This window comes from Pagrus pagrus, assembly GCF_965226575.1.
Source record: "Pagrus pagrus genome assembly, chromosome: 22".
Lineage (NCBI taxonomy): Eukaryota > Metazoa > Chordata > Actinopteri > Spariformes > Sparidae > Pagrus > Pagrus pagrus.
In genome coordinates this window covers 9,410,781-9,436,179 of record NC_140204.1, presented here as the reverse complement: position 1 = coordinate 9,436,179, position 25,399 = coordinate 9,410,781, and the positions used below count along the sequence as shown (strand labels likewise).

The window sequence follows — 25,399 nt, the reverse complement described above, 5'->3', positions numbered from 1 at the left end:
CCTGCAGCATGCGTTACTGAAATATTTAACTCTCCTCAGTTATATTTCATGTGCTCAATAACTTGACTGACAAGGCTTTCCCTGAATACATGGATGAGACTCAAAACTCTTTGTATGTATTGCATTGATCATGACAGATGCTATATTAAATCTGTGTGTGATTTTTATAAGAGAGCTGGCCCCGTGCAGAGTAAATGCATTTAATATGCTCTTGATGGATTTATTTTGCTCTTAATTTCCACAGATAAGGTTGCTGTGCTTCTCTTCATCTCTAAAACCCGAGCACCAGCCAAAATGGTGTCATGAGACCACTTTTCTCTGCCCCCTCGTTGTAATGGATAACATTTGTGAGCTCCTCTTGGTGGGAAACTAAATGATGAATTTGGTCAATCTGCTTTCGCAGCCCATAAGGTCAGTGAGACAGAGGAGGAGAAGACGGATGATTTCGGGAAACTCGCTCCGTCTCATCCTGTGAAAACATGATCTGGTCATGATTGTCCACCCTCACTCGCTTGAGTTTCACACTCTTACATAACCGTCCTGGCTGCGTTACATGCTGGATTCAGCTGTAACAAAGGGCCAAGGCCATCCATCTTGAGCAGAGGCAGTAGTCAGAGACACAAGTGGCTTTTTTTTTTGCCTTTAAGTGGGTGTGATGGAAGATGAAAACTGGGTGGATGTCTAAAAGCAGAGTTATGTCAGTGCTGACTCCGGCTGAGGTCTCTAAGCTGCTTCTTTTTCTTGCGCTCATTGGACGAGAGAGAGCTTGGCCCGATGATGCCGGACCACAGGGGAATAATAAAAGAATTTGATGATTCAGGACCAAAATCCATCAGTGCCTTTCAGTTCTTTTATATAATCACAATGAACTACTGCATGTTCTCCATCCTCACTGCTGACTTTAAAAATGTTTTCTGGCCTCCTACTTAGAAGCAATGTGTCTCCTCAGCCAGAGCGCTTCACTGATGAGCTTTTAGTTCAACATTCAGTCCCGCGTTGACAAAACAGAAACTTGTTGCAGGGAGAAGTGGCATTGTGTCAGGAAATGACATGCGATGTGTCCGGATCTGGTCGGCCCTCTCTAGCATCTGTGGGGGGACCCATGTGGGTCAGTGGTGTCGGTCCCTTCTATGTCTCTTCTTATTGTGCTTTGCTGTATCATTCAGACGACCTGGTTTTACCTTGTTTTAACAAGAAACACACCCAGTAGTTATTTTATCAGTCCAGAGTTCAGGAGTCAGGAGGTGCACCTCTCGAATTCATAATCCAAAAAATAGGGGGCAGCATATCACTTGAGTAACCACTAACTGCTAACTGTAGCCACTGTTAGCTCAGTTAGCCTGGCAGCTTGTGGTCTGGACTTGGAGCTCGGAGCGGTATTACAGGAAAGGACAGGCCAGGGCTAGCTGGTTAGCATGCTAACTTAACATAGCGTCACTCAGATTACTTTTTGAATGTTTTAAACTAAAATTCTTGCATATATGACTTTTAAAGCTGCATTAATTAGTCTTTTTTGTCCACTTGCGCAGGACTACAAAAAGCTGATCATCACAAATACATTTGATACATTATTGCCTGATGATGTTGATACTGCTGAAGTGTAAGCCAGCAGTTGCCAAGCTTTTATGCACCTAGCAGACAGGAAGCAACATTAGCGTTCATTGTGAGTCATGTCTCAGGTGACCAGACGATTGGAAAATCCAATCAAGATAAGAGAGGAAATCATAAACAGTTAAAGCATGCGGGCTGAAGTCCAGTCACAATAATGCGTGGTGTGTGAGACCTTTTACAGCATACGTCACTCAGGCATCCTCGCTTACGTCTGAGGCATGACTCGCGCGTCTTGAAGAGCCTTTTACTAAGCCAACACTGATAATGATCCTTAGAAATGTTATGGTGGACCCTTGCAACGCGCCCTGCATCATCAACACTTTGTCAAACTTTGTTAAAAGCTTAAAAAACTAGTCTATAAACAATATGCCACACATGTAAAAATAAAAACATTTTCAACAAAAGTTAGATTGGGTTCATTATGAAAGGAAAACACGCTGCCATCCAGGAGGCCTGCAACCAATAAATCAGAATTACATTTTCTGCACAGCTGCTTTGCTTGTCTGTTTTAATTTACAAGACCAAAAGGAGCCAAACAGGGTCTTTTGTGTTTTCTGTATCGAATCACACCTTCACTGTGGTACAAAATGATCCCATTCACTTTCCAATCAAGCATTTCAGTGATCCTGCAGAGGGAGAGCCGTGCAGAATCATCAGCACAGTGGCTGTGGTTTACGGTATTATATGAAGAAAAAACAGTTTTGATTTTGCGGTCTCGCAGTGTGCTCTGGTACTGGCGTTGTCACAGCCTTTCATGCTGCTCTCTGAGCTGTCAGGACTCTTTTGAGGCGCTCATTAAAAACCTCTACATTAAATATAATAGCAGTCGTTACCTGAGCGGGCAAACCGCACCATGTCTGGTGCAGAGATTAATGTTAGCGGTGAAGCTATTTTTGCATTGAGATGTCTTCCTGCTGGCTAACTGGATACAAAACGCTTCAGCACTGGTTTTTCATAGCGCCATCTGTTTATATTGTAAGTCAGGAGAAGTCTGCATTGAGGTGTCCCACTGCATAATTAGCTCACCACTAAAGCAGAAACTCCACAATGAGCTCACACGTGGTCGGCAGGTGGACTAACCTGTCTGCTTAGCAGGAAATATGCTACTAGCTAATGTTGCACGCTTGGACCGGTCAAGCGCTCAAGTTGCAGTCAGCTTGTGGTCAGCTCCGGAGTAAAGAATCGTGATTTATTGTAAGGGCACAGCCGGTGTGAGCATTACAGTATTTGGTCTCTGTTTGTGTTGCAGGCTGATATTCTGCGGTCAGAACAGGGATTCTCACAAAACGGCAGCATATAGTCGAAGAAAAATAGCCGGTGACAACTGTGGTATTAAATGATCGATGATGACCTCTTTGGATTTAGTTAATCTAATGCTTTATACAGAAAAACCACGAGACGCAGTTAGTGGATTCAACCCCGAAAGACACTCGCTTATACCTGTTTCTGTAACTGTACACAAATATAATACATAAATCTGTGCTGATCAATTAAATCTGGAATATAAAATGGAACTACACTTATTCACTTTCTTGTCAAGGGTTAAATAGCCTGTCATTCTCATGGGTGTGCAAGCTAGGAGGAGGTTAGCTTAGCTTAAGAGTTGAAAACTAAAAATAGTTACCCTGCTGCCGTCTGGCAAGAGATACAGAAGTACCTGCTGCCATAGGCTACCACCAGACTACAGAGCCATAGCCATTATTACATTTATATAATTAAATATGTAATAATATGATATTTGCCTAAATATGTTTGTATGTTTCTAATAGTGTTTGTGTACAGGTTAAACAAACATACAACATGTTAGTTTTGGTAGATGTATTTTTGACCCTGAAAGAGACAAGCTAGCTGTTTCCCCTTCGTTTCCAGTGTTTATGTTACTTTAAGCTATCACTCTCATGGGTGTGCAAGCTAGGAGATAGTTAGCTTAGCATAAGAAGTTGAAAAAAACACAAATGGTCGATTTTGGTCTGTTCCCCTCTGACAAACGATACAGAAGTACCTGCACTACACAGACATGAGAGCGGTATCCATCCTCATATGTAATTCTCTGCAAGACATTGAATGAGCATATTTTCCAAAATGTCAAATTATATCTATAATAAAAAATAAATAATCTGCGTTAGGTCCTGCTTTTCATGCCGTTATCATCACACATGAATGAAAGATTACATTAAAAATCACACCATCACCTTACGTCATGTGTAAAGTATTTTTTAATAAATATGGAGTAGAAAAAAGTATCATACATATTTACAGAGCCTTTAAATAGTCCACATCATGTTGTAAATGTATGGCTTTATATTTCACATTTGCATTGTCGCTGATGTCGAATGACCAACAGTCACATTGGCAGCATCAATGACAGACGGTAACAGCCGAGTCTGGGAAGTGCTGATGTCTTGCTGACAGCTTCCCGTCAGATGATGACCAAAACAACTAAAACAGAGAAAACGTAACTATTTCATGGAAACAAACTTTATGTTACACATGTTACTTAATAGGATACCAAAAATGATCTCAATTGTGGAGCTTTTTTTTTGTTAGAAGAATAAAAAACAAGAATAAACAAATTGCAGCTCTTACCCCTTCCTTCTCATTTGCTAACTTGAAGACACATATGTTCTCCAAGTGCCCCAAGTAGCCTCCTCTCTCGTGGCAGGTGTCAAGAACAGCCTGCTCCTCACAAAGGCCATCTCCGGAGGGTACCAGTCTTTGGAGCTCCTCTTCCTCACACTTCGATATCTTTGGCCTTCTTCACCATGTCTGTGCCGATGCTGGACAGACGGGAGGCTGCAGCGTTCAGGTGAAATGGTCGATTCCACTGCCATGACTTTTAACAAACAGAAGTAAACCCCTCACAACTGAATGTGCTCTTGCCGCACAGCCTGTCATGCAGTGTCTGGAGTGCAGTGAAGAAACTGTGTTGGTGCGAGCTAAGTACTCCGTGGCCAAAGTCTTGGGTTTATTGAGGCTATCAGCGCTCTTATCCTCTCCGTCTCAAGTTTATAAGGCATGTGCGAGAGCCAGCACCCAATAGAACTGCTCTTTATCACATCATCTTTCCGACGTCTGTATGCTCTGCTTCTTGTGTCAGCCATAACCGTATTTGGGTGTGATGACGCACCAAACACTTAAGTCTATTATTGTGCAATCATATTGTCGTCATGAAAGTTAAAGCATAAGAAATTCATAAAAGCACTTCTAGCTTTATGAGTGTAGCCTCTGCAGGAAACAGAGTCAGAGTGAGCAGCTAAAGTTTGCAGACGTGCTGCAGTTTGAAGCACCAGACTTCACAATATTTACATAAATACAACTTGCATAATAAATGCATTGGACTGACAGAGAGGCCGATCTCCCCACTTTGAGTTCTTGGCCTCACTGGTGCGCACATGTTGAAATGAGGCTATAAAGCGCTGTTTCTAATGTTATCGTTAACATTCAGATATATACCTGCATTGGATTGTTATTATTACTGTTTGATTTTAACAGCACAACAAGCTGTAAACCCAGCATTGGCTTATTATCACCGTATAAACATGTTATTATAATGTTTTAGTGAGCAGTTGCCTGTTTAACACATCCAGCAGACTGAGCGACATTAGCAAAAATTTGAAGTTGTGTTTCTGGACACCTGACGAACATAAGCTCAATATTTACTCTTATTTTAGCTCTTATTTTAGCTCTGTTTTGGTCCCCTCCAGCTGTTCTTAGAAATAAAAAAAAACAATGGTTCTGTTTTAGTAATAAAAATGCAACATGCGCATATGAAAACTAAAAAAAATGATCTTCTTTCTCCAGGGTTTTTGTCTGTAATTCCCAACACACAAAAAAAAACCTGTGTAGAAACGAGGGGTTAGTCGTATTTGTTGTTCGGAGCAAAATGTGGCAAAGGTTACCTGTTAATTTGAGCATTGGACAGACTTTTGACAAGACTTCCCTCCTCAATCAATCTAACCCGCCTCGTCTTCCATTCACTTTACCCTTTTAACCGACCTGTATCTGTATTTTGTTCTGCGGCAGTATCCTGTTTCAACAGAAAATACATCAAATTAAACAAGTAACGTGATCTTTCTCGAGGACTTTTAAAGGCCGTGTCAAAGAAGCGCTCATGCATCATTAGGAAGGTACCACGCATCGTTATGAGACATTAAACCACGGGAGTAACAGAGCGTGAACGCAAAGGGAAGTGATGACAGCGCCAGGAAAATCTTTCATATATCAAAGGTAGATTCTTCCAACCCTAACCCCCCCCCTGAGGCTTCATTCCTTGTGCCGTTGAAGATGAGATGAGAAGCGTTGGGAGTTGAAGAGGGCGGCGAACGGAGACGAGTCGAGCTCTTTGCCAGTCAGGACGCACCGCACCTGGGAGACGGATATCAGTACATGTAAATCAATTTTGAGAGAACTCTGGCAGAGAAGTTGAGGAGAAATCTTCAAAGGCAGTCTGAGGAAGAACATTAAGATAACTAAACAATCCATCAGGAATCAGAGAATGTGATGAAAGTGGTGCTTCAGTCGTGCTTGAGTTTCCCAGAGAAGTTAGTCATGAGCTGTTGCATCGCAGGTATCCCGTGTGAACGCCTGAAGTGAAAATTGTAACCATCAGTGTTTTCTTCCTCTTTTATACCGACGGGTGTCTCGTTGCGTGCGGCGCGCCAAGACTCTGTCATGACCTCCATGACTCTGCCTTTATCGGTCCCAAAATCACGGCGTTGCAGTCGGCTCGGCCTGTCACGAGCGAACGTTAAACTGACTGCATCGTATACCTTCAGATCAGATCGATGTGTGGGGGCCGGCAGGGACAGATACGTTGAAAGGCCCTCGGATGTGAAAAGGGGCACCCTTTTTTCCGAGTTTATGAAAGATGAGCGGAGAAGGAGAGGAAAAGGCGGCCGCAACGTTTCCTCCTCCAAAATGTGTTAAGTGAAAGCTCACATAAATCCCCTTGAAAGTGGATTAGCAAAAATATCTTTCCCTCTTAGGTTTCATTCAGACAGGAGCCAGTCTTGAAAAAGGGGTGTCCTTATCTAAACATTGGACGGATTCTTATTAATCAAAGGCAGCGGTGCGTGAAACACAAGTCTAGGTTTTGGCCTAGTGCAGCACGGCAAAAGTCACTCGCTTTTCACAGTTTCCACCCAAACAGTGGAAGCTGGCACCACGTTATAGGAAAGCTCAATTATAATATCAGGTTGGTGTTATTACTGTTGATTATGTGCTTTTGAAGACCCGACTTGCCCCCGAGTTCACTTCCTCTCCCCTTCCCTGGCCGAGACGTGCTCTTTGAAATCGAACTCGCCTCGGAGGTTAATGAATCACCGGTCGAGTTCCCTGTTTTACTTTCACCCTTGCCCTTTGTCACATTGACGCACACACACACACTCACACACGTCGGATCTGGGCCTCACATGTGTAGTTCTGGAGATCGGGATGTCCCGGTGCAGTTCTTTCAATCACAGGCGGCCCTGCGAACCAGAAGTGTGTGTTTTCTTAACCTCTGTCATGTTCATTTCAAATAAACTCAAACATTGCCTGAGTTAGTGCATGCTTACATGGAATCTAACACACTCATTAGATCCCATTGAGCAAAGAGACTCGATGGAGGGGCGTAAAAGTGGGCTCAGAGTTCAAATAACAACCGTGTCTCCTTAAAAATTATTAATCATGCAGCTTAGTCTTTATTGGAAAGTATTTTATTTGTTTTTCCTACGATATCTGCTCCTGGCAACTAGGGTGTGCATTTAATTATATACATATATATTTTTGGTCAACTTTGGCACAAAGTTGTTGCTGCTAACAGTTTGCTATTCCCACAGCAAGCAGACATGTAAACTAGCAACATTAGCATTCAGTTGTTTCTAGCAACCATGTGAGAGTCCAATATGAACTATTTTACTGTTTGAGCTATAGTTAATGCTCCGCTGTGTTATGAAGCTAGTTGCTAACTTTGTCGCAGTTGTGAGGCGTCACCGCAGCCCGCTTGGAGGCAGGGCGGGGGCAGCTTAACCCCTCCTCCCGAGCAGGTCCATTGGGGGCGTGGCTCGGGTCTACTGGGAGCAGTAAAACTGGTGATGGAAAAGCAAATCGGCGCGGCTCGGTTTGATTCGGCGCGGCCAAAAGCACTGGTGGAAATACGCCATAAGAGTTGACATCCCCTCTGTGGCCGCTCTGCCTGGCTCGACTTGTGAACGTGTAGGAGCATGACCCACACTGACCCTTGTATTTTCCATCAACATGGAGTGCACATGAATGTATTTCATTGGGTCTGCACATAAGGGGTGTTGTCAATAACATCACCCCCCTTTCTACATGACAGCATACCCCAGGACTTGGACCTTCTTCGGAAATATTCAGTCCTGTGCCAGATCCTAATGGTTTAGTCCGGCGGGGGTGTGCAGGATGCTTGACATTGGCACTGGACGGCCAGCTTGTTTGCTTAGGGAAACGAGTTTGAAAGATCCCCCTTTTTAAGACTCCAGCGAGGGAGAGTTTAGCTGTCATGCACCATTAGCCTGTGGCTTAGTCTAGCTGCAGCGTATCGCACGTCTTCTAAGGAAGATGGATGCAAACTTCAAAATGACAAGGAAATGGTTGTCAGATTTGTCCAGTGTTAAGACATTAAAAGTGTGTGAGAAAACAATTTCTGCCGACGGGGGAAAGAAATCTCTTGAGAGAGACACAATCGGTACGTTCATCTCAGCCGAGCCTCCATTTAGCCTTGAGCAAGGACATCTGGTCACTTAAGTGGTTTTCAGTACATCTTAGCTGACACACAGCAAAGCTTCTCTCAATATTCATATCCTCGACTTATGTTTGCTTTACCCTGGCTCGTAGTTGTTGCAACATTTTAATTTCCAGCATCACCAGCAGAGAGGACACGCTTGAGCGCAACGTCGGTCATGTAAGCCGAGATCTCATGTTGCATTCAGGCTTCCAGTCGTCCGCTGTGTTTTGATAAAGGTTTTTCATATCAGTTCTGTGGGTTCCCATGTTAAACGCATCAAGTCTCTGTGGTATATAGTTTAGAGGACTTTACGCTGTTGAGTCGATCGCACGACCACGTGTTGTGTTGAATTACCAACAATGTATTTTACGGAGATGGAATGTAACTAAGTACATCTACTCAGGTAGTTTATATGAGTTCTCCTTTAGGTACTTGCAGTACTTCTATTACTTTATACTTCCACTCCACTACATATGGTGGCAAACAACGTATTCAGTTTAAACATACATTTAAATATATGTTTACTTTACTTTTACTTGTACTTTAGATACTTAAGTACATTTCATATCAGAAGTACATTTCATATCAGATGCATTAAGACTTTAACTCGAGTACTCACAGGTATAAGAAGAGTTTCCCCTCCATTCATCTAATTTGTGATTTTACAGACATAATTGACTAATTTGCAAACTTAAATTTGATCTTTTATTCATCTTTGAAAAGATGAACCGAATGTGCAGATCCTTACCCAACAAAAATGTGCATGTACATTACGATCTTGAGGCTTTTGCCCACATCTCACTGCAGGGACTTCTGTTGTTGCTGAGGTTGCTTAGCAGCACTTAGCATCCCCCCCCCCCCCTACAACGCGAAGAACCTCAAGTACCCCTAACCCACATCCCCTGCTCTGCTTCACTCTGTTTTGGCACAGGCCTGGGAGGCAGGCAGTTGACCCGGGTCATTACAGGGTGTTTATGACCTACGGAGAGCAGCTGAGGGCCCCTGCGCTGTGAATTTGTGCATCCTTGAGAATGCGGGCCCTGCTGTGCTGCTAATGGGCCCTATCCAAGATGCCCCCTCGCCCCCCGTCTGCCTCCCCGAAGCGGTGGGTTGCTGCTGCTCTGATATCAGATCTCTTCTGCTGTGCATTCCTCTGGAGATTCCCCTGCTCATGAGGGATGAGGTTGAAAGCAAACCGAACGAAAAAAAAACACGCAATGTTTTGGAAAGGGTTTGCAAACAGAAAGTCTGACTACAATTTACCTACATTTCCCACCATCACCATTGCTCCAGAGTATAGTGGTGTAATACTCATGGTTTGTTGGAAACACTACGGTATGATTAACAAAGAGCGTGTTGCATCAGTTGGCTCGAGTAAAGTGTATCTGGTTCCTTTGGTTCCTTCCTGCATTTGAATTCCCAGATACACTTTTAGATTTGGAGATGGAAAAACCTTTTTCCGAATAAGTTAACAGAGCAAATATTTAACTGACATGACAACTGACATGTACTGTCAACTTCTGGTGAAAACATTTCAAAAGTTCACTTCAGATTTGCCTCTCAGTTTGATGGAAACATGAATATAGCCTCCTCTGATCTTCCCTCATTGACCTGCAGGACACCTCTGATAGGATCTTTTGTTTTTCAGGTGGCTGTATGGGCAAACGATGGCGACGCCGTGTTCATCAGGGAATTCACTCTGATTCGACGGGACCACCTTCCAGAGGAGCCTCTCCATGATGTCATCCAGAAACCAGAAGACCCTGTGAGTGCCTGATCAGAAAACACTGCACTCATTGGTTTTAATTTTAAACATGACCTTCAAACCGACCCCCCCACTTTTTCTTCTTTACAGCTGAGATAAGAAATAAATTGAAATGTCAGATGAAACAAAATCAGCCAATGAATCTGCTGCGGTGCGTTGATCTAACACGCCGCACTAGAGGAGTGAAAAAATCCGCCATGTTGCACCTGAGTAATGAACACATGAGTGATGATCGTGGGACACTAGGAGTGGAGGGCGGGCTGACCTCGCTTGATGTGAAACAGGGCAGCGCCTCGCAAACACACACACCTAACGCTCGTTCGCACATGTGTTCGAGGGTGGGGTGGCTTTTTTTTTTCTTTTTTCACATCACATTACTCTCATCTGTCGTCACCTTCGATGAGACAGAGTCCTGGCCGTAGCAGTTCTCTTAATCCGATCTCTCACCCAGATGTTTTATCTAATTGGCTGGGAGGGAGGGTTGAGCTGCTGTTGTCGCAGAAATCGACGTCCATCTCGCCCATCTCATCGTTCCTGCGTGACGCGACTGGTCCTGGTGCAATTTGAGAGGAATCTGGGAAAGCTGATCAAAAGCGGTGTTGCGTCATCACTAACAGAAACGCTATCTTGAGGTGGATTCTTCCGTTTGCTGTGAGGACATTTAGAAATGACCCGACTGCACTCTGCTTTTTTCTGGCTTACGTGCCCCTCCCCACACAAATGACCTCCTCTATCAGGTGAAACGTGAAAAAAATCCTTCCTGCACACCTCTCACAAGCCTCCACGCTTGATTAAATGACCCTTTGACCCTCAGCATATAGAATATTCAGCAGCCCTCTGCACCCTTTGAACACCGATCAAATACAGTGACATTTCTTTTGAAACGGATGATCTGCTTGAACTCGCCATCGCACTTTAAAGCAGGATCATGAGGGCTTATTTGAACATTCACATGTGCAGGATAGCCTTACGGATCAGTGGCGGGCAGAGGTCATTTTTCCTTTTTAAGAGGGGATCAGAGATCATTCAGAGGAAGTGTAATAATCACGTTAACTTTGCCCTACCCTGTATCTTAAAGTGATATATATTTGACAGTATTTTGATTTTTACGTGCTCGTTAATATCCCAACGGCTGACTTAATGGAAAACCCATTTAAAAACTCAAGAATGTAAACGCAGTGGTACATGCTCACAGTGCTGTAGTTAGAAACCGCAACAGCCATCTTTACGGCATTTGGATTTCATAATGTAACCAAGCAGCAGTGTGATTTATGGTGCACTGACCTCAAGCAAATTTTTGAATTTGCATCAGCGAGTGATTTTCAAACCAAACATCACACAGACTATATTTATATTTCCACTCCCACACGCTGTATTCGTGCCAGCCAAGCCTCAGTTGCTCTTTATGGGTTTCATTAGAAGGGATTTGGTTGCAGTGTGTTTTCTGTCAACACACAGGTGCAAATAAGGTGCCCTGGAAGTGATCGACAACCTCATTCCTGTTTACTGTAAATTAAAGCTGCTGTAAGCGTTACCTCCTTATTAAAAATAGGTGTGAAACAGCTCTGTACGCCAACAGTAATCTCTGTTACAGAGTGTTTGGACCCTCACCAGTACGCTTTCAGAACCAGCAGATCCACAGAGGATGCCATGTCCACTGCCCTTCACTCAGTCTTCATGCACCTGTATAATAAGAACAGCTACATCAGGATGCTGTTTGTTGTCTTCAGCTCAGCATTCAATACAATCTCACCCATGAATTGGATGAGATAGCTAGCTAACGTCAGGGCAATACTGTGTGCTGGGCACATCCTGTAGAAATCAGCCATCAGGCAACTACCACGCCTCTTGATGCTGACGAAACATGGAAACGACATGATACCAATGGCCTTCTAGAAGCTGGAACCAACTCATAAACAAAACAAGTCATTTTGGACCCAACAAACATTTTAAAATGATTGATTCACAATCATAATAATGTTTATAAGGAAAATAAATACTTTTATTGTGCACCGTTCTTCCTATAAGCTCTGGAGATGTATTAATTTCAAAAATGATTTGTCCACATAAAAATGTTATCAGCATGACCTCTTTAAATGGAAAGGGCATCATGTGCTACATATATGATGCTAGCATGTCCTCAGATGGGGAGCCTGCAGACTCCCAGGAGCCACACTTGTGATTCCTTTCAGCACTCCGTCGATTTCGGTCTCCGTTCGCCTGTAGCGCTGTTCTATGTTGGATCTTGGTTCAATATTAAGCTTGATTCCAAGCCAAGACAAACGCAGCTTAATTAGCGAGCGACCCAGGAGGCAGATCTCAGACTCCAAAGCGTATTCACTTTCTCTTGTTTAACTTTCATGAGTATGTGCCAGGGTCGGTTGGTGGGCAATAGGACTGACCTCCCCAGCACCCTTTACCCTATCCCTCAAGAGGGCCACAGATGAATTGTTCTCCCTGAAAGAAAGTGTTTTTCCTGGCAGCCCCAGCAGGAGCTACTTCGATGGAATAGAGCTGTCTTAAACGGCTAAGGCCTGACATACCTCCGTAAATTAACCCATATTTATTATGTGATGGCAAGCATGTACTGTAGAGCTTCAACAATGTCAGCGCTCATAAACAAATATAAAGTAAGTTTATTGGGTTGAGAAGTTCCTGAATCAAAGTGCGCGGGGGGTCTGATGGCTCAAGTGCTGGCTGCTGGGAAAGTTTTTTTTCCCTCTCGCTCTCTGTAGCGAGACTGAATGAGTAAGACTGTGAAGATAAACAGAAAAGGTGGCCGTAAATCTCTCTCCGACTGTGCCCACTCGTTGTTTGCCCGTGAATGGATTCTCCCAGCAAGATGGTTTGATGATCTGCAGACGTTTTGAAAGCAGCAACTAACTAGCTGTTTTTTTTTAATTTTGACAAACCCTTTCCTAAGTTTTGTTAAATTGTCATCTGTAAGAGATCATCTCTGTAAAACTGAAACTTTCAAGTTTTTGTAATCCAATCTCTTGAGAAGTTTCTGTTTCTAAAGGCGATGCACAGGTGGCAGCTACCGCTCAACCTCAGGGTGACTGACAGGGAACAGCGAAATAAAAGGAGAACAGAGAACAAGTGTTGTAAACTTCTAGTAATTGTCAGAACGTGAAATTGAGAGTAAGCCACTGGGACAAAAAAGAAAAGAGGATGATGTTTCCTCCTCAGCTGGCGGCAGTCTAGACAGCAAAAATGATCATCCTGTCAACAGACAACTTTAAACTGGGTTACTGAAAGGTGATCCTTCATTTACCAGTTGAGTGTGTGTGTGTGTGTGTGTGTGTGTGTGTGTGTGTGTGTCAGTTCAGTTTCTACTTGTGTTTTGTGATAGTGAAGTTTCCCACTAGCAGCACTGGCCCCGGCAACTGCGTTTACGCTATTCCACGAATGCTTTTTTTGCTTTCAACACAACCATTTGTCATTACAGACGATGCATTTTTAGAAAGTCTTTTACATGAAAAAATATATTCCTCTCTCTTTTGTCGTAATGACAAATACACACAATAATTCAAAGCAGATTTGTAATGTTACATTCTGTTTAAAGCTGCATTAGTTTCAGCTTTGGCAACTAGGGGGCAGCAGAACAAGCTGAACACACAACATCTGACATATTAGCAATACACTGAGCTGTAATGGCTAACAGGTAAGCACACACTCTGTTTAAAAATGTGATTATATCTGGTTACATGATGAATCTAAGTTTAATATTCAGTCTCCTTTGAGATCTAGTTTGGTGTCGACGGACTCTTGAGAGAAAGTTTTACCTGGTTGTTGGTTTGGTGCAGGTAGAGTTTGGTGGGTATTTGTCAGAGCTGCCTGCTGGACTCCACTTTAGGTTGATGAAAGTGGACTTTGTGAACCAAAAATAATGAAACAAGACTGAAAAAATGTGATTAGTGAAGCTTTAAAGGTGCAATATGTAAGAATTTTAGTTGAAAACATTAAAAAATTAAACAGATTGTCAATAAAAATGTGAAAAAGTAACAGTTTTGACTTCATGACTTCTATGTACTGTGTTGCAGAGATATCTACTGAAGTTAGCATGCTAACCAGCTAGCACTCCCCCAGTGCTTCTAGCTCCCTGTCCGGACTACTAGCTGCACAGCTAACTGTGCTATGTGACAGTTAGCGGTTACTCTGGTGATATACCTCCCCCTATTTGTTTTGTATTCGATAGGTGGCAAATTCCTACATATTGCACCTTTAATGTAGAAACAGAGGCATTATAAGCAGTTGCTTTGCCTCCTAAACCACCTTACACTGAGGGTTGGGAAGCACTGATTGCTGCTGTTGCTCTCATGTTGTGTTATCCACACCAATAATGGCCAGGATATTATGGGTTGTAACAGTGTTTTGTGATGACAGTCATTAGAGCCCCACTTTGCAGCAACGACTAGAGGCCCGCTGTGAGGACACTTCCACTCTGCCTGTCGTCGCATGTTTCGTGGAATGGCGGTTATGTCCTTTAGCCCTGTTGTTGTATTTTCACACCTTTTCTCCCTCTCATCTTTCCGTGGGATGTTGGATGTTTTGTTAGACGTGTCTTCCTCTCTGCCCTCTGCCTCTCTCACTTCCTCACATGCCAAGCAATTCGGGGCCTTAATGTTTTTACATGCTCAATTGCACCTCAGGCACTAACAGTCACGGGCATTTTTTTTTTTCCTCTCCTCACAAAAACCTTCAGGGTGAATAAGTGCCGAGACGGTTCCACCTTCTGGCAGGGTGTCAGGGTTTCGGGGTAATTGAGGTTGGGCGATTGGGGCCAAGGGCCAGTCAGGGTGACAAGCAGGGGGGGAGCGCTCAGTGGCCGAGGCTGCAGCTTGTAGAGCGAGAGGCCCATCGCTCAGCTGCACGCTGCCTTGGCAGCTGTGTTTTCCATGCAGCGCCAGGTGGAAAGGGCAACAGTCTTGCACAATTAAACACTTCATTTGTCTTCATTAAAAGGATGGGCATGTTAGTTTTGGCAGGTAGAGAGGATGTTTAGGTTCGAGTTTTTTTTTTCCATACGTGCTGTGCCCCCTGGGGTTAACACCACTTTAAGTTAAAGCTTCAGTGAAATTGGCTTACTTCTAGCCTGTGGATTTAAACTTTACAGCCTTAAAGGTGCTCTGTGGAGCTTTCGGCCACTAGAAGTGCTGCCGAGCAAAGTTTTAAGAAGTGGGTCCCAGTTCTGCTGGTGTCGTAGATGTACATGCACAACATACAGTAAGTTTGTGGGTTTTAAAGGTGCAATATGTAAGATTGTTGGTTGAAAACATGCAAGACTTCCCTAAGAATTTAAACAGAATATGTCTTGAAAAGTGAAAACATTGTAGAAATAGTGATAGAGTGCTTACATTTCATCAATAGATATACATTACTCACAGGAACAGTAGAAACGTGACATTAATGGAGCAGAGGAGCAGTCACTGGCGTGCTGTCATGTTTGTATTTTCATACAGTTCCCACTCTTCTGTTAATAAAATCACAATGTGTCAAACATTGTTTTTGCTCATAGTTATTCACAGTCAGACTCCTCTGGATCCGTCCGTGCTGCACGCTATTGACTCGGTTGTTTGTTAGAAACACTGCCTCTATGTGAAGCTGCTCATGCTGTAGTTGGATTGAAAACAGCGAGTTAATAGCCGTTTTCGTGCCGCCAGTTAGCCATGAATGCCAGTGTTTGTTCTTGTGTAACCAGCTATCTGACTCTGCTGAGATCAGTTTGCGAGAGAGGCCAGGACAACACTTTTTTGGCGCTGGAAACGATGTCCAAAATAAGAAAAAGAAAAGGACTGAATAGGCGAGCAGTGAGTTCGGAGACATTTGCTTTCCTGACTTGTGCGCTTTGGCTGTCTGACCGGCGTTTGGCACAGGCGAGAGCTGTTTGGAGGCTCGCTCCAGGCGCTCTTGAAGAAAGTGCTGAGTGCTGGTGAATGTGGTGTAAAGCCACGTGGCTTTGGACGGGGGATCTTTCTCTCACCCCCGTGTTTGTTCCATCAACATATGTGTTCAGTAAAGCCTTGGCCCTCGCAGTGCCACATCGAATATCTCCCCCCTCGGCTTGATGTGGTCTCACACCAGTGCAGCGCGGGTATTGGAGCTGTGCTGCTGAGGTTATTCCACCAGGGACGAGACCTCACCACAACACCCACATAACAAACGTGGGTGTGTGCGAGTGCATGCAGCCAGTAGTGTGTCTGTTGCTGGCTACCATTGCGCACACACTCCCTTACCCTCATGTAATCTCATAGTTTGTATTTGCATGCTGACATGTGCATGTGCAGCGCAGGAATCCATGTGTGTGTGATTTCTGCGACTATCAGATGTCGCCTTACACATGCACAGCATCCAATACTGTGTCTTTGATTAATGGATAAACCCCCTCACTTTCCTCCCCCATCCACCCCCCCTCACTCCTCTCTCCTCACCTATCTGCTCCACCTCGGCGTGTGAAGGCACGCACACATTTTCTGGGCGAGTGATTGATTTCTAATTGTTTACATTTCAGGTCGCACTCCCCTGTTGCAGATGTTTGTATTCTACCCCGCTTTCGGGCGTGCATGTATGCGGGCATGCACAGGCACAAACAGAGACACACTTGTACAACAGGGACGTGTTGATGCCAAAAAAGTTTCATCCAGGAATTTTTCGACGTCTTGGCTCTGAGTTTTGGCACCGCATGTGCTAATTGCCTCCAAGTGGGGGCGATTTTTTTACCATTAAGCCTGCTTGTGTGTGTGTGTGTGTGTGTGCGTTTGGGCACGTGGGCAAGATCATTCAAGGCCTTTGCCATGAATGTGGTTTCATTCTAGTTGAATAAGAAGGTAATAAAATAAATTACATGTTGCAGCCAAACAATAACATCTCAATCTAACAAGTTCGTCTTCTGGATTTTTCCCCACCCAAACTCTTTGACTTTGGAGCTGTTTATAAAAAGAAAACAGAGACGTTGCTTTGAAACACTGATTTTTTTTTTTTTGTAAGGGAAATTCTCCTTCTTGAAGTTTGAGAGTTGCTAATTCTCTGAAGATTTACAGACTCGGTCTGATGAATCAGATCTTTTTAATACATGCAGAATGGAGAGAACACCCAAGCAGACTGTTCTCTGCAGAATTAAATTTTGTCTTGACTTATATACTTATATGTCAGGTAACAACCGGACAACAGGTGTTAATCATGCCTTCTCCAGGGCACTGACCCTATGATGTTTTGCAAGACAAAGACAGTGACTGTCAGCTGATCTGACTTCCTGACAACACCTTAGGCAAACAGAATCGTCCATCATCTGAATTCTTGACGTTTTCTGATCCATACATTGACTTCTGGATCGAAATATTGTCCCACATTTTCTAGAAAAAGTTGTTTTTCCCCCTGTCGTTCTTGACTTGAAATAAACCGACTAACTGCAGGGTGGCAATGTAAGCGTCTGTATGAGGTGTTGGCTCAGGTAGCCTGCAGCATGTAGCCAATATCCAGTGTAAGCAAATCCAGAGTTACAGCATTAATAAGCTGCTGCTGAAGGATCCCCGCCACCCGTGCGGAGCAGAGTTTAGGTTAAGCCGTGGGCAAGATGCAACCCAAAACGATTCCCTTGTCTTTAATGTGGGCTGTAATGGCTCTGTGTGGTAGTGGTTGGGCATGAAACATTTAACACGTCGCACAGTTTTCCCACCTGGAAAGCTGTGTCCTGATTTGCTCTAGCTAGTCTTGGCTTTCTGTTGTCCTGTACAGCTGGGAGGTTTATTGGAAGGAAGGTTGTAATTTAAATGTTAGCTACATTAATGCTACCAGAATGTTTAAAAATGCCTCATTTGTGCTGTATATAAAATGGTAACCTCTTTTTTGAGAGACGTGTGACAACTCTTGTCAAATTGTACGTTATATCTAAAGAAATGAAGATGAAAAACCAAAGATGGCACGTATTTCTTTCAGAGCTGCGCAGGTCAACAAGCAAATATTTTAGGAAGTGAAGTGTTATTGTTTGGGAAGCGTTTGCTGCTTCCAGTGTCTCAAATGTGTGGACATGCTGCTCTTCTTTGTTAACTCTGGGTGTACCCCTGGTTAGCTGCTTTTGCCACGTTACAGACCAAACGCAACTTTTGTGGTCCCATCCTCCTTCATGATTGATATTTTTGTGTCAACCCAACCCTGACCCGTAACTGTCAAGCAGTAGAATCATTAAAAGCGTCTGCATTTTCAACATTTGTCGAACAAGCGGCATTTTTTTAAGCTCTCGCTGCCTTGTAATCAACAACAGTGTCCTTCACCCCGGGATGACTGCAAAAACTTTGTTTCCAAAAATGGAATTTAAACTCATAAAACTGTGTTAGTTGTGTGTGTGTTCCTTCATGGACTGGCGCCGAACTCGACATCTCTGGTTGCTCGTCATATTAAAAGATGGTTTTGATCTCCACGGTGACAACGTGGTGGTCTCCGTCTGCTGCATCGCTGCAAAACTCCTGTAAGCAAACACACATGAGAAAATCAAGACCATGAGCGTGTACGTGTGGGCCCACAAACACACACACGCACACACACACATGCAAGATCACACCCTCTTGCATACACCCACACAGATAGTTTTCGCTTTAAGGGAGCCCGGGGAGAGAAAGTAATCTGTTCACAAACCACAAAATTGAATAATGACCCTGACACTGTTCCAAGCTGAAGAGTGAACAGTGCATGCAACACAAGGAGGCAGACTTACAGCCAATCTTTATACAGCACGGTGGTGAGCTTCAAATTAGCATAATGTAGACATCTCTTTGGGTTGTACACACACACACACACACACACAGGCAGAAAGACGGTGGACATGCACTCTAAAGCTGGTTAAAACTATATAAACTGAGTTAAAGTTGGGAGAGCTCTGTTGATGTAGATATTGTGTGTCTACAGGTCTTGTGGAGTACATCTGCACATGTTACAAAAAAAAGTAACTAAAGCCTTTTTTGGCTCCAGAAGAAGCTGCATGTAATCTGATAAATGGCCTCCAGTGATGTCACTCAGTGCCTAAGTTGCATTGTGGGTAATGTAGGCACCAGGTTTAAAAAAAGCAGTCCACTTGTTAGCGTGAAGCAAGAAGCAGGTCTGAATGAGGTCAGCAACCCTGACCCGTGTCAAAAGTCAACATAATTCTTGATATTGTTGCCGAGGGGCCCCGATATAATGACTAAACTCCTTAATTAAACAATTGAGGCCAATCACAAGGACCTCAGTTATATCAGGATTGAAACGGGGGATATCGTGAGACATCAAATCCGTAACAGAGGCTACACAGCCATGAAGGGTGGTAAGATTATTAAGGTTTTTTGTGGTTTAAACAAAGAACAGCTGCGTATCATCAGCATAACAATGGTAAGACATGTCACAGGCAGAGTGAAGCAGATTTCCCAGCAGTAGCATAATAAGGGAAATAAGATTGAAACCAGACTTCACCCTCGAGGGACTGACAGCATAACTGAACAAATGACATGCTGATGATTTTATTTCAAAGTGTGCACATTAAATCAAACCAAATTATCTTGGGGGCACTGCTGGTATTGTCATCTCATAGGAGAGCCACTTCAGCATTCAAGTACCACAGGAGAGCGCAGAGTTTTTTCCTTATAAATATATTATTTAAATATAGTATTAGTAAGATTGCCTTACTTGCCCACCGTCATTTTGCTTTTTAAAAAATCAATAGTCTGAAGACGGATGCTACGATTACAAATTGTCGAGTGTACTCCGTGCAGCAGCGGGGCCAGCAGCAGAGTCGAAGTATCTGGAGTCACATTTAACTTTGGCGGGAGCAATGAGAGCTGACTGACAACATGATGGAAGAGGATATGTTTTCAAAGCGAGAAGCAATGGCGCCTATTTTGCAATATGTTGGATTCAGACTCAGTCATAATAAGGAACTTGATAACATTAATGAGGGAAAAGGAGATGTTGCCTCACTGAGAAGTTGGAGGTGTGCAGCCTGTTGCCTGCAGCTAAAGGTTGCGTATGCTGTTATTCAGGCACACGTCAGGATGTATAAAGATCAACGTAACGTGAGAATGACTTAATGAACTGAGTACTGTTGTAATATGTACAACATATGGATGTAATATGTATAATATTAGATTTTTAGGGTTTAGTAAAAGAAAAACTAGTACCAGCAGTGCTGAAGACTGAAGACATCTGGAGAAATGTTGTGTGGCAGTTTTCATGTCGAGGAATTGTTGCATTTATCTCTTTATCTTATGACTGTTTGACTAAACGTCTCTTATTTTGTGAATCTGGTGGGTTAGCCAAATATTAGTTGGCTTTACCAAAAGAGTAGATGAGGGCATATTTGAAAGATTTTAGAAAACGTATGATTTACTTTAATTAGCTTGAGTTTGTGATTGCTAAACCAAAGATGTGGCAACAAATCCAAAGTACACATTAACCTCTGCCAAACAAAGTATCCAAAGGAAAGTTTTGGGGCAAACAGTATAATGATGACCTGCACGGTAGCACAGATGACTCATGCATATGATGTGTTTGAGGGATATTCAGTGTCTCCTCGTCAGCAATATGCCTTCGTTATGAACATTTTTGGCTCAAAGGCAAGAGACAGTTTGATTTCGATGACATGGCATTGCGGTCCTCCACAGATCATGCATGCTAGCCTCTCTATTGTACATCAACTCCGATGTGGTCGTGGCTTAATTGGTCCTGCCCCTGAGTGCTGATGCATGAGGTTTACAATTGCTCCCGGGCTGATTGTGAGCACGGCCTGTTTTCTGATTCGAACATGAGCGTATGAAACCACGGAGGCTTTTACTATTCATCCGGCAACGTGGTATTAATTCTGATGATGCTTCCCAGATGCATGCACTGGACACTGACTTCGGAGAAGCCGATATGTTAAGTGCAGCAAAAGCAGTCGAAGCCCATGTGTGATGCCAAAGCGTTTTTAAAGGATCAGGGTTTAAGCATTGGTGTGTGCTGTTTTTTTATTTTATTTTATTTTATTTTTTCATTCCCTGACTGACTTTATGAACCGGTAAACTTTGGGCTTTGTAGACACCCAAAAAAACCCTGAACATGAGCACTATATGGGACCTTTAAAACTAAAAGTCAAAAGTAGAAATAGATAAACAAAATACAAAATAAAGAAATATATCTATAACTCCTGTATCATGCATCATCTGGTGCTTTAGGGGGGGATGCGCATCCTCCCACAGCATGCGTGCAAGCTTTCTTTTTCCCTCATCACTTTCAGAATCCCGACCCAAATCACAATGAAAGGTGACCCAGCGGAGCATCGAAGCTTCCAGATTTATGAGCCCGTAGAGCACGATGAAGGTCCCGCGATGAAAACGTTGTCTGGAGGCCTCAGGCCGGGAGCCAGGGTGTTAGTTGACTAAAGACAACTATTCGGGTTACATCGTCCCTCAATGAAACGTCTGCATTGTGTTGTTCTACGGTGCGTCTGCAAAGATAGTCTGTCTGTGATTTATGGTATTAATCTTCGCATCGCTGCGGAGCCAAATGTGAATATCTGTGGTAACAATATAAAGCAATCAATCATCTGATCACTGAAGAAATCATTAATATTGCACAGAGAGCCCTCGGAGCTCATCTCCAGTTAGAAATGAAAAATATCGGAACAGAATTTGAAAAAAAAAAGGGGGGGAAACATCTTTCACAGCTCATTCCCACTGACCCCTGTGATATTAAGCGCAGTTTTATTTCCTCAAAGTTAAGAATGCGCTGCATGCTGTTAGGTTATGATTTGTGGCGCCTTGGGTTTTACAGGTTGAACCACAAGCAAATGAGCAGCATTTCTCACAATCAGTTTTTCTGAATGACCTCACCGGGATAATGATAGAGGGGATGAAGTGGAGCAGAGGAGCTTCTCCGCTGCTCCATCTTTCACTGGGCTGCCATGGATGATGGAGTGATGGGTGGGAGGTGGAGGTGGGATGAGGGAGAGGTTTTAAGGGCTGGCGCTGTTTCGCCCTCAATTGCATGGCGGCGGGCTGCAATAGACGACAATTAGAGGGCGCAGAGTGAAGCCCTTCTAGATGAGCTCAGCCTGCGGCTCCTGTCTGGCAACGGCACCAGCGCTCGAACTGGGGGCCCCACCGGCTGCTTTACTTTTTCGGATCTTGTTTGTGTATGTCCTCACATCTCTGTTTGCAAGAATCTGATGACGACAGCAAAGAAAATGATCTGCTAATGATTGAAAATGTGTATGAACAGTATGTGTGATGTACGGGTCTGTCAGAGCCGTCTACGGGCGGGAGGGAGGATTTATTTTAACACCCGCTTATTTTGCGTCTGATGCCAGAAGCTACGGGCTAATGTAAACCTCTGCCACACTTGAGAAGGCCGAGACCACCCCAGGCACTCCAGATGAGTCTCATCATTGTGTGTCCTCCTTTTCGACTCCCTATGTGTGTCCGAGGGTTTTGTTTGAGACAACGTGGAACAGAGCTCAGAGAATGGTGCTCTTTTCTCTCGGGCTTTTATAGTAACCCTGCGCCTCCGCTACGTTATTAATTAATATCTTTTTGGTCTGTCCTCTCTTGCTCTCCTCCGACCTCTCTGTAAAGGTCAAAGGTCAAAGTCAGCAACAAGATCTGGTTGTTTTCTTGCTCACAGACACTCTGGATCATTCGCACCGGAGCCATTATACTAACTTATACCTTGAGCATACAGGAGTATACATACTTGAGTATACCTGGTCGGAAAAGGGGAAACATGACAGGAAAGAGGAAAGTAAGATGGCAAAAGGGAGATGAAATGAAGAAGGAAAATAAGAAGAACAAATGAACTAAACAACAGAGGATGAACACTATCCGGGCAGGGAGGAGCTTGAGCTGTTAGCTTGAGAACAGCTTGTTTATTCAGTCATGGTAAGTCATGATAAATGTCAGACTGTCTCCACAACCTGTTGAATGGCTTTTGAAATAAGCTTTAACAGGACTTGTAGTTTTGTCTGTCGGACACAAGATGCTGCTCTTGAGCTGTAAAGGCTGCTCCATCAAGTAATTCAGGTGTTGAGAGGTCGGTGCTTGCTTTATATTTTTCCGATGACAAGGCTTGTCACTCAAAAACTGATCCGAATGTCTTTGAGAAAATGCAGCAGCAGAGCATTTTCCTTGCATCTGCCGCTGGGCATGCTTCTTTCTTCTCCTCTCCTCTCCTGCTGTTCAGTTTTACAGCCGCTGCCTGTGTAACACCTCACTGGTAGGGAGTTCACTACAGTAGCATATTTAGACAGCTGTAAGCCCAAAAGCTCCTGAGAAAACAGGGTAGAGGGGTTTTTATGTGGGAGCGGTATGGGATGGGGGTGCACTGATCCATTGCAGCCCTCTTTCCTGTGCGGTTACTCCTCAGTCATGCATCCAAATGTTTCCTCTCCCTCTGTATCTCCATCACCTGGCTGCGCTTTGACTCGTCGCGAACCTTTCGAGGAGGACACATGAGGTTTTGTTTTCACGAGCGTGCACTGGGGGAGTTTGTTTTGTAAACTGTGAAAGCGGAGCTTGATGTGATTTCCACATTTCAGCAGAATTATAAAGGAGCGCAGCCCGAGGCGTGAGTTTTGCAATATAAGCGGACGTTTGTGTATTTAAAGGTATGATGTATCACTTGGCACATGGTTTCTCATCTCTTTTCCTTGTTCTTTGTCTCTCTAACACAAACAAACACATCACCCACAATACCATCAGATACAGGCTTCCATGGCAAGCAGCGGCCTATCATCATTGCAAGACTCCTGTAACTCGATATCGTAGGTAATTAAACATTTCCCTGTGCAATCACTACTTGCAGACTTCAAGACGAGGAAAAAGACTTTCATGTGCCGTCGATACCGTCACGCAGGCCGCATCCGAAAACTGGTAGTTTCCAGTTTGTGGAAAAAGACCTAAAAATGGATGACTTGTACAGTATGAGGCCAGCTTACTGTACTAGCTACCCAGCATTAGCAACCTTAACGTTATCTAGCGTTTGCAGTGTTGGCTAGTACAACAAACTTGCAACCACTTGAAGGGGCAGATGATTCGAACAACAGCTGTGTGTGGCTGAATGTTATCGATAACACCTTTTAGATAAGCTTTAACTAAGTTTTAACTTTCTCTTTTATTTCTTTTTTGGATATTTAGCTGCTAGTTATTCCACAGTGTTCACCAGCTAGTCGCCTACTTTGTCTGTTTAGCGTAAAGTCCAAGACCAAAATGGTGGACCGACTAACAGACCGACTTCAAAATATTGATCGTAGATGCTTTGAGCACCACTGACATGTATGACATCACACAACGCATGTAAATAAAGTGGAAGTAATCACAAAATATTCTGGTAGTTGTGCCGTGCTCTCAGTACAACGTTCAGTTTGCACCGTGCCTCTCTTGTTTCGCCTCTGGTTTTATACGGAGCAGTGATGTCAGCTGTTTTCTTTTGCCATCATATTGTGGTCATGCTTCTTGGATTCTGAGTTTCTTGAAACTTGGCATTACGTCGCTACTACAGCCTCCTGTCCTGCCTGTTTTTCCATGGCAAAGAGTGGCTTTAAAGCTCCTCTTCACCGCTGGGCCGGAGTCTGGGGGGAAATTTGGAGGGTAGGATGGGTTTTTAAAAAAATAAAATTGTGTTTATCTTGAGGCTTCGATTAAAAAACCATAATATGTGTCCCGTGGGCCATATTTCCCTGTTGACCTACTGGTGAGCATTCTGTATTTGATATGCCAGTGGTTTTGGGAGAAGAAGGGCAGGATGGCGGCTCCTTTTCCATATAGATCTGGGATCTGCTCGATGGGCTTAGACAGGCCGAGCTGAAACGCTATCCAGTAAAACTTTCTACTAGAGGGATGGAAAGAGAAAAGAAGACTTGATGGAGTGACAGTCTGAAAATGAGAGAGGCTTAAAGAGAGAAATTGTAGAAGAAATGGAAGTGTGTACGGCTCCAATGAGTCACTACATACTGTATTCGCTCTTTTTCCACTTTGTCTTCGCCGCTCTTGTTCGGGACGCCTTTCAGTGTCTGTCTCTCATTCACTTCCATGTCTTTGCTGTTCACACTGCGTTAACAAAGAGTACTAAAGTCAGCCAAATGTAAATCACGATTAGTTTTTAATGTATCTATCGAACTCGATGGATAAATGTCATCTTTGGCTCGCGTCTTCTGTGCGTTTCTCGGCTGATTACAGAAGCATATGGGTGAGGAATGCTTGATTGCGGAGCCGCACCGTGACAGGCTGATGGATTGTTTCCTCTCTCTGAATGTGGGTGCTGCACAACAAAGCCCAGTCGATGTGCTGAAGTGTGGCTGC

At 43.7% G+C, this 25,399-nt stretch overlaps 1 protein-coding gene across 1 annotated transcript in view; it reads left to right on the top strand.

Moving 5' to 3' along the window:
* The window catches only part of LOC311251736 (ADAMTS-like protein 1), a 91,059-nt gene that overhangs the window by 23,531 nt on the left and 42,129 nt on the right, over positions 1–25,399 (top strand). Inside the window, exon 2 of the mRNA XM_084344368.1 lies at positions 9,987–10,103. Within this exon, the coding sequence (XP_084200494.1) occupies positions 9,987–10,103 (117 nt within the window). The remainder of the gene's footprint in view (positions 1–9,986; positions 10,104–25,399) is intronic.